The sequence below is a fragment of the Corvus moneduloides genome, chromosome 1 (assembly GCF_009650955.1).
Source record: "Corvus moneduloides isolate bCorMon1 chromosome 1, bCorMon1.pri, whole genome shotgun sequence".
NCBI classification, from domain to species: Eukaryota; Metazoa; Chordata; class Aves; order Passeriformes; family Corvidae; genus Corvus; species Corvus moneduloides.
Genome location: NC_045476.1, coordinates 124011658 through 124021709, shown reverse-complemented (window position 1 = coordinate 124021709; position 10052 = coordinate 124011658). Strand labels below are relative to the sequence as shown.

Sequence of the window (10052 nt, the reverse complement as noted above, 5' to 3'; positions counted from 1 at the left end):
GCAAAAATATTATTAATGAGACCCAGCTTCATCTGAGACACAAAGTTTAGCATTCCACTTCTTCACACAAGATAGCCTTCACCAGCTCTGAGCAGGAATGTCTGTGTCATTGAGATCTTTCTTACTTCTTCATATCTTAAATGATACACCTAGACATTTATTAAGGAATACACGGATATCTGGGAAGTACTGGAACATCTCTGTCCTGTAAAGGTACATTTTAGGCAATGCCATAGCAGCTGTAATTGACTATCTCTCTGTATTACAGTTCCTCTCTGCTTACATTGGACATAATTTAACAAAGATATTTCAAAAGTAGCAACGCATGTCTTGTATATACAGATTAATAACCTATGTCTTTTAATGACTTTGATTATATTTGGTATAGGAGAGTTGACCTGCAATATCTTTCTTGGCTGTGATACCAGTTATATACTTTTCCATTAAAAATTAAGCCTATTTAGGCTGAGGTAAATGAACCTGACTGTCTGATCTTAAGAAATACTGTGACCTTTTACACTGAGCTAAAGAAAATAATCAACGTGCTGCTTTACATTCCCTATTCTTCAATTCTATCAAAAAGGCTCTGTGTTGTGAGAAGGATTGGATGAGGTGCTAAAAGCATGTTTATTTCGTATCTATAATAATTAATCTTCATTTAATGACTTTGTAGCAGCTTGATTAGCATGATGAGTATAGTTTGGAAAGGAAAGCTGGTCCTGCAGAAAAGATACTGATGTGAATTCTAAGAGAGACTTCATTTCAAACTCAGCTGCTCATTTTTTGCTACACTTCAGAAATTCCTTCACATTGTGTTCTCAATCAGTAAAATGAAGATGATTTCATCTTTGCTTCACCTCATTCTGCCTTAAGTCTGGGTGTTTGACAAACCATAGGGCAACAGGGCCCTTGGCGCTGTAAGCACGACTGTTGTAAAAACAGTTTTCTTTTGGCTGGTATATTTTCATGACAGATAAAAAGCAGTTGGTGTCTGTGGTAATTCTGGATTACACAAATGCCAAAGTTTTTATCAATACCAGGACATTTTTATTATAACATTAGTAGCAAACAACAAGCCATTGTCTTTACTGCTGTGGAAAGTGGTTTTTTCTGCCTCCCTATTGCTTTGTTTCGCCATTGCTGAGGAAATATTACCCTCCGTGCCTACAGTGAGTAATTTTCCTTATGTAGTTTTTTCTCTGTATTATTTTGGCAAAAATTGCTAGATTCTCTCCTGGTTTCATCTTCTCTCTGCAAAGAATACTTTCCCTTTACAAAACTGAAATCAGACTGGGAATTACAGAGCTTTCATCTGCTGACACTGGAAAAAATGAGCTCCTCAAGAAATATCCTCTGCATTACTCCTTTCTTGTATTGCATCCTCGGTGAATATTAGTATGTTTCAGGAGGAAGGAAAGGATTCTATGTAGAAGGCACTATGGGAAAGGGTAAAACAAGAGTCCAGCTGGCACTTTCTTCCCACTCTCCACCCAGTCAGGCCCTGGGGACCCCTTTACAACCTCCATAAGGATGTAGGATGAGGACCAGTGAAAGAGAGGAACCAGCTAAAGATGCAAACAACAGATAGGGAGAAGCAGATGAACCAAAGAATCAGAGATATCTGTAGTACTTGCAACAGCCACAGCTGGATTTCTTCTGTCCAGTCCTGGCTGTACACGAATACCTCTGCTCTCTCTCTCACTTGCTGCAAATGTCCTTGCAGCTGTGCATTTCACACTAGATTCTTTACATCTTTTCCTCTTCCCTGTTTCCCACTATCAGCCAAAAGGCTTATGCACAGTAAAATAACCCTCTTCACTAGTTCACTTCTACACAAAATTTACAAGCCTTTTATTTGGTCCTTTTATATGCTTTAGTCTTACTTCATCCTTTATCTTTTCCTATTATAATCTGTATTTTACCCACAGGGATTACCTGCACCTCTGTACAGAGGGAGATTCTAGCACTGGCTGGTTTTCATCACGAACAGATTAAGCACGATGGGTGACATTAAACAGAGTACTGAAGGGTATGGCAGGCTGAGGAGCTGAGTGAGCCACCTGAGCACAGATGCTCTTGTGCAGAATGATGAAACAGCAGCCTCTTAGCCCAGGGAGATGGGATGTATGCTGCTGGCGGAACAGTCAGGACGCCTTTGGGGTGTGTGTCCCGTCACACCATGCTGACTGAGTGCAAGCCAATAAATGATGGCAGGGCTGAGAGTCAGTAAGTGACCCAGAGGACTAATGTGTGATGTCCATCACAAAAAAGCTTGTACTGATCAACTTTACAACAAAAGAGACACCAAATGTGTCACTTCTGGAGTTAGTCAGTTCTTCCCTAACCAGCTCAGGAACAAACTTGATAGCAATCCTGCTGATTCAGTGGCAGAGCAATTTGCTCATTGTTCCAAATGCAGATCCCTCACATGCTAACATAAATATACCCACTGGGATGATTTTTAACATGTCTAGCTCTTCTCTTGAGGGTTCACTTACAAAGTTGGCTGATACTCCTGCATAAACAGAGAGCCTGATTCTCTTCTCACATAGGCTGATTACAGGCAAGAGCAATGCCTTTGGCTTGAATTGATGTATTTCTGAAAATCCAGGCACTCATTTGAGCATCCTTAAGCTGAGTCTGATAGCTGATGTAAAGACAAGGTGGCAAAAAGCACGGTTTCCATACAGCAGTAGTACTGGATTTCATCTTACTTCTAAAGGATAAAGATCTGGCTGTATCTCAGTGAGTGTGTGACATCAATGTACTGCAGCATCAGGAAAGGCAAATGAGACCTGGGGAGGTATAAAGTGAGGTGTCTTCTTCCTCCAGGGAACATAATTACGCATTATTGTCCTAATGAAATTTCAACTGACATAGTGTGTTCTGTTCCTATCACTCATGCACAGAAATTATGAACTCCAACCATAGCAAATGCACAGCAGAACATTCAGATGGCATCTTAGGATGGACTGCTTAAGAGCACAGCTTGGTCACTTCAGCAAAATGAGGACTAAAGAGAATAATCTCACCCCAGAAACACACCAGGACGAGGGAAAATGTTCTCTTAACTGAAGAACAATGTTGGAAGAAAATGGAGTTAATATAGACCAGCTAGAAATAAATAATTTGGGGCTGGAAGTAGAAGTTGGCATCTGACAGTCAAAGAAATGCAGCTGAGCATGGCTGGAGCAGAGCCCTCTACAAACAAGAGGTGTCAGGGATCAGTGTCATTGCTCTGTGCCTGTTCCCCAAGATATCAGTCAGAGCACAACAGTGAGCAGCCCCGGCTGCTGTGCTTGAGAACCTTGTAGAGGTGCTTGGAGGTTTGCTTCTATCTGGTTCTTTCCTATTTGTGTTTTCCTGGTTACCAAAACAGAGACAACAATGCAAATCTACCCTTACTTGTGAATTACAATACTTTCAAATGAAAACCCTTAACTTCTTCCTTGGTCTAGTAAAATCTGCTTCCCCCGAACTGTTTTACACCTGAAGCTCAGGGACAGAGGCAGAAGGCGTGCGGCAAGGACCCTCAGCAGCAGTAGCTTGGGGGTTTGGCGGGGTGGCAGAGAGGGAAGAAAAAAAGAAGGAAAAATCATTAAAAACAAACAAACAACTCAAACAAACAAACAAAAAAAAATTCCCAAACCCAGTTCCACTCCCCGCTTTGCGCGAGGCTCTGCCGGGAACATGCATCCGCGGCCCCGGGGAGTGGGGCTACCTCCGAGGTGCTGCCGCCAGCCTCGGGGCGCCTCTCCCCGTCCTTCACGCCCACCCCCGCATGACTCACGCGATGTCTCATTCCCCGCCCACCCCCGGTGAAAACTTCCCCCGGTAACTTTCCCGGGGCCGGTTCCCCGCTCCCCCCTCCCTGATGGCAGGGGCACACACACCCCCTCATCCCAAGCCCCGCTGGAGTCACTGGCGGCGGGGCGGTGGTGCCGGGGGGGATGTCGTAGTCGCCGCGTCAGCGGGAGCCCGGCGGCGATTGGGGGAGGCCGCCGTGTCCCCGCGGTCACGAATTATAAAGTGCTGCCTCCGCCGCCCGCACACGCTCCGCAGCGGTGCGCCCGGCCCCGGCAGCGGGCTCGGCTCGGCGCCCCCTGAGCCGCCCTCGCTGGAGCTGCCAGCAGCCCCCGGCTGTGCCTGCCTGCCCCGGCGCTTCTGCAGAGGCTGCTCGGTCTCGCTATAAATAATAGGGGCTCTGACGCCGAGGCTTCAGCAAGGAGCAGCATCTTCCTTGGCAACTCCCGGGAGCCCCGAGGGCAGCGTGTGTGTGAGTGAGCTGCTCTGCCCGCGGTCGGGACCGAGGGAGGGCCGGAGCGGCTCTGCAGGGGCTGGTGCCGGCGTCGGGGCGGTTTCTCGGGGCGTCCCGGTGGGAAACCCTTCCCGGGATTGACCAGGATCCCGTCCGTCCCGCTCCGCGGTGCGTCTCTTCTCCCCCTATGGTGCCGGCTTTTGCGGGCAGGGAGGGATAAAGTGTTTGGGGACGAACACTTTGACCAGACGGGATCTTCCGGGCGCTTCATCCTCCGGGTCCGCTCCTGTTCCGAACGCAGGTGTGTTGTCTTGCAGCTGCCTAGTGCCTGCTTAGTTTAAGCTCCCGGTTACCTGGCAAGGGCAATCACCCCGGCTCCAAAAAACGTGAGTTTAGCGGAGTTGGTTTGAGCCCTTTCACGCCGCCTTTTTCTGCTCCGAGCCTGGGGGAGGCAGTGCCGGGGGTGGGAGCGGGAGGAGGCTGACCGGGGGTGGGAGCGGGAGGAGGCTGACCTCTCCTTCTTGCAGCCCCATGGCGTTGCTCCTGATACTCGGCTGCTCGCTGCTGGCCCTCAGCACCTGCCTGCTCCCGAGGGCGCGGGCCGACTGCGGCCGCGACTGCGCCGCCTGCGCCTACCGCCTGGGACCCCGCGCCGGCATCCACCCCCTGGTAAGCGGCACCGCGGCCAGGGCCGCCTCAGCGCCCCGGAATCCCCGCGGCCGGGCCGCCCCCGCTAACTGTGACGGGAGGAAAGGGGAGCGGGGAAAAGCAGAGAAATAAGAAAAACATATAGTGGGGGAAGTGACCGGGATCGCTTGGAAGACCTTTTTCTGAAGGGGGGAGAGAGGTAGCAGCGGGCTTCGGGGAGCTGAGGAGAAGGCGAGGCGGGAGCGGGGGGCGCCCATACAAACCCAGAGCGCCCCGAGGAGCCCCCTCAGCCCGTCTGTCCGTCCGTCCCGCTGCCCGACGGAGAGCGGCGGCTTTCGGGGACGGGGACAAGCGACACCGCGCGCCGAGCAGCCCCGCGGGGGGCAAGGAAAAGGCCGAACGAAAACGTAAAAAAGAAGGGAAGTCCGACTGGAGAGGGCATCTCTGCAGGGGAAGGAGGGGTCGCTGCCGGCCCTTCCAGCACTGGCAGGACGGGGGGAAGCCGAGCAGAACAGGAGGGAGGGTTCCGACCTTCGGCCGCTGGCTCCATGGTAAGACGAGCTCTCTCCGAGCAGGATAGCTCTCAAGCTGAAAAGATCTGCCTGAAATCTCACTAAAAAAAAAGTGAGTTTGAAGCCTGAGTAGCATTACCTTCACTGCTTCTCCTCTCTGCACGTGCTGCACGGCGTTAGGAATATGCCTGTGAAAGACGTTGGCTTCTAAGACAAATCATGCTAAGTCCAGAATGAGGGGGACTGGGGGGTGGGGGTTATCTGTAATTTTTATTATGTTGAAATTATTTAAAAGAATAATCACAGAGGCAACTCAACTTGAAATTTAAAGATCGGGATCAGTGAAAGTCTGGGGTCCCTCAGCCCTCTCTGAAGAAGGTGGGAACTCTGGCTGCCAAGTACTTTGCCAGTGGCATCAGTTGTTCCTGACCTCAAAAACAGGCACATTGAGGCATGATGTGTCTTGGCATATCTAAATGATCTGAAAAGTTTTGTCCCTATCATGTCACTCACTGGTTACTTGGGAGCATGCAAAAGGAAGGACTTGGCTCTCTATCCTTACACAGAATTAGAAACCATTGAGTACTCCTACTTATTCCAGAAGCTCAAGAACTCTTAACCATAGCAGGCACAGAAGGGCAATATTCTTTGGACAGCTGGCAGAATAGTTCTCTCTACTTTTTTTTTTTTTCCTCGCATTAGCTTTCAATCAAACTTTAGCTTGAATGTCAACTAGGATAAAAAAAGTGGTAGTTTGCCATTATGGAGAGAGGGATATGTGCTTTTTGGAGTATATGTTCTGCATGTCTGTATTGATCGTCTCTCTTGCACACCTTCAGTAATCATTAAAGAAAGAATCAAAGTCCTGTTCTGTAACAATGTTTATTAGCTAAATAGGTGAAGAACCAATGTAGCATACCTTGTATTTGTTAAACATGTATGAACAATTCTTGGAAACTATTGTTTCTACATATTAGTGTCTAGTAACATGATAACTGAATTTATCGCCTTGTATTTGTAAGATACGAGACTTTTCACTTTGTACCTGGTCGTTCACACCTATGGAGTATGTTCATCTGACAGCAGGAGGTTATTAAAACTAACTGAGAAAGGTAGAGACCTATTCTTGCTTTGATTTACAGCAATTCCAGAGTCAGACTGAAGCTGAAATCTTATTCTCTTTACAGCATGACTATAATATATGGTAATAAGCATGTTAAATTATTGTGTTACAAAATACATCTCTGCCTCTAATTTTCTTGTGATCATGAAAAAAAATCATATTTAAATTTTTCAGACTAAAGTGAGGCTCAAGAGACAGGTAATGAAGTGGACAACGAGCTAGAACACATCAGCTATAGTCAGAATGAGTGTTTCTCTTATTGAAAATATTGATGATTTTTACTTATTGTGGTATGAAAAGCATGGACAAAAAGAAAAAATACTGGATTACCTTTTTTTTTACAACTGAAGAAGTTTTTTACAACTCCACAAGAAGTAAATTCTCCTGACACAAGAGAGATAATAGTAGCTAATATCTATGTTATTATCATCACAATACAGGTTATCAGTATGCATAAGGTACTGAAAGCTTTTTTTATGTCTTTGCCTGAAATTTTTTCAGTACATTCAGAAACAGCACAGCTTAGGATTTTTTCCTTCCCTTTGATGGTCGCTGCTTTCCAGCTAGCAAAAATGGAACTTTGATCCTGCCCTAAGAGAGCCTGTTCTTCTACATTCTATTGGTACAGGATGGAGTGATCTGTTCCATGAAGAGAAACTAATGGCAACACGCAGCCTTTGAAGCTATGCAGTGCATTGAAACACTGAACAGTACAGTACAGCTGGCTTCTTTGCAGTGACCATGCTGTGCAACTTCTTTTCTAAAATTTTTGAATGATACTTCTAATTATGAAGATTGAATACACTTCTACACCTGCATTCTGAAGCAAGCCACAATTGGTTTTTAGCTTTCCAGTAGTAAATAAAATAAAAAAAAATCATAACTCGCATAAGTGTATGGGGGATACAGGAACTGTACTTGTGGCTTCATTTGAAGCAGAATCATAGGGGCAGCCTTGACATAGAGGACCCACAATTCATATTATCTGGTAGTCTCTTTCCTAGAGTGAAGACTAGCTTGTCCTTCAGAGAGGGATATGAAGAACTTCAAAACAGGCAGGTACCAAATCAGCTGTTCACAAAGAGCAGTTCTTCCAAGCCACTCACAAAGAGAGGCTCACTCTTGCTCTTTTATGAACAAGTAAACCTAAGATGAGGTGGTAGTGAGGTGATTGTTACTATCAAATCATTCTCAGTAAACCACATCCATTTTTCAGGCATGTACACTAGAATGTGAAGGAAAACTGCCTTCTGCCAAAGCCTGGGAGACCTGCAAGGAGCTCTTGCAACTGACAAAGCTGGATCTTTCTGAGGATGGCAACATTTCTCCAGGAGACAAGAAAGAGCTGGATGAGAACCATTTGCTTGCGAAGAAGTATGGAGGCTTCATGAAAAGATATGGGGGGTTCATGAAGAAAATGGATGAGCTCTATCGGGCAGAACCAGAGGATGAAGCTAATGGAGGAGAAATCCTGGCTAAGAGGTACGGAGGGTTTATGAAGAAAGACTCGGATGATGATGCCCTTGCCAACTCCTCTGATCTGCTGAAGGAGCTTCTAGGAACAGGGGATAACCCTGAAGCGGCGCACTATCGAGAGATAAATGAAAATGACGGCGATGTCAGCAAAAGATATGGAGGCTTCATGAGAAGCATAAAGCGCAGCCCTGAATTGGAAGATGAGGCCAAAGAGCTGCAAAAGAGATACGGTGGCTTCATGAGAAGAGTGGGCAGACCAGAGTGGTGGCTGGATTACCAGAAACGATATGGTGGGTTTCTTAAGCGCTTTGCCGACTCCATTCTCCCTTCAGAAGAAGATGGGGAAACTTATTCCAAAGAAGTCCCAGAGATGGAAAAGAGATATGGTGGTTTTATGAGATTTTAATACCTTTCCCTTTATCCCTTTTGTCCTAAATGAGAAAGACTGCCTTATTTGTCATAACTTATTGTAATGTGTTGCTTGTACTGTACAGTTTTTTACTGTCCTTGGTTAATGATGCAAACTGCGATTTGTTGTTTCAGGTTCTGTGTTCTTTCGAGTCAAATAACTAATTTCTGGTTTACTCAAGTTTCAGTCTGTATTGTAGTTTCCATGCTAGAACTATTTTGATTACTGTATTCGTTTTCTTTAAAGAGGTACTACATCTACAGTAGAGTTGCTTAACTGTACATACAATAAATTCTTCATCCTAACAGCAAAAATCCTGAAGTGCTATTTTTTCTCTGTCGTTTAATCGAATATCATCTCAATTTTTCTTTAAGCCACCAGAGCAATGCCAAACTTTTTTTCTGTAATTACAGAATTTGCAATGTATGCACAATAGCTGAAATATATTTTTGTCTTTAGTTTTCTCAGTTTCTTAGAACACCAGAATAATAAATAATTTTAATCAGTTAACATAATAAATATTTAAAACCTAAATTTATAATTCATAGTGTTCAACAATCAACATAAAAAAGGAAAAATCACAAGTGTGTTTGACTTTAAGCACTAAAATAATTTCTCCAGTGCACAACACAGTGGTATGTTTGATTAGTTACATCTTTTATATACATCCAATATAGGATTGTACACTTGGCCTTAAAATAACAAACACTAATTAAAAAAGTGTTAAGACAGTTTGTACAAAATAAACATGACCCAAAACTGCATAAAAATAAACATGACCCAAAACTGCATAAAAATACCAGATTTTGCAGGGCACCTGACAAATGGTTTTTCATGGAATTGCTTTGTGTTTGATTCCTCAGCTGCTATAAATCACTTTGGCACAACTAAAATACAGGAAACTGCTGGTCGGACTTCTCTGTTCCAAACAAAGGCAGTATAAGTAAATCTGAGAACAAACAGAGAAGCCAACACTAGCACTGTAGATCCTTTGGCATTTACATAGGTGGCACTTACATCAACGGCCAGATCCCATCCCAGTGTAGAATTCCTTCCATAATTCTGACTGTACCTCTGTATTCCTAGTCTGTGAGCACTTTTCCCCCACCTACTACTACTAGTTACTGGTCACTTCCCACCTAAATTAACATGATGAAAATTGCCTTGACCACGGCACTGCCTAAAACTGTCCCTGACTGCATTCAGTAGCTGTATTTCAGTTTTGCACAGTACTACCTATTCACAAAAGGGCAAATTAATGATCTGACTTCTTTAATTTCAAGGCAATGGGATTGTCTAGGTACTTGTGACTTGTAAAAATTAAGATCTATATCAAAATGCACTTGAAAGTCTCATCACATAAAATTAGTTATGATGATTTTAGGCTTGGCCCTTAGAGGATCATATAGGTGGTCTGAAGTGGTCAAAATCCTGCTGAAGGCTTGCTAAAGTGTAAGGCATTCCTTTTCCTTCAATAAAAAACAGGGCATCTATTTTCCTTTTCCTGCTGTACAGAATTGATAATACGAAATTTTAAAATCCAGAAAATACAGGTGCCTATAGAAGCTCCATGGCCTCTTCAGGATTCAGTTGTGTTCCCTATCACCTTTCTACAGAGTTCTTAAA

The 10052-nt window shown here is 44.7% G+C and overlaps 1 protein-coding gene across 4 annotated transcripts; it reads left to right on the top strand.

The window, feature by feature from the left end:
- Window positions 1-4034: 4034 nt before the first annotated feature.
- PENK (proenkephalin) lies at window positions 4035-8741 on the top strand. Of its 4 annotated transcripts, none has more exons than XM_032125946.1 (3): window positions 4035-4276; window positions 4786-4927; window positions 7758-8740. In XM_032125946.1, the coding sequence occupies exons 2-3, from the start codon at window positions 4790-4792 to the stop codon at window positions 8421-8423; spliced, it is 804 nt and encodes a 267-aa protein (XP_031981837.1). In that variant the 5' UTR covers window positions 4035-4276; window positions 4786-4789; the 3' UTR covers window positions 8424-8740. The 4 variants fall into 4 exon arrangements, with proteins under 4 accessions (XP_031981837.1, XP_031981846.1, XP_031981861.1 ...); XM_032125955.1 differs by lacking the exon at window positions 4035-4276 and adding an exon at window positions 4317-4426 and having other exon boundaries at window positions 7758-8741; XM_032125970.1 differs by lacking the exon at window positions 4035-4276 and adding an exon at window positions 4464-4559 and having other exon boundaries at window positions 7758-8741.
- Window positions 8742-10052: the final 1311 nt, after the last annotated feature.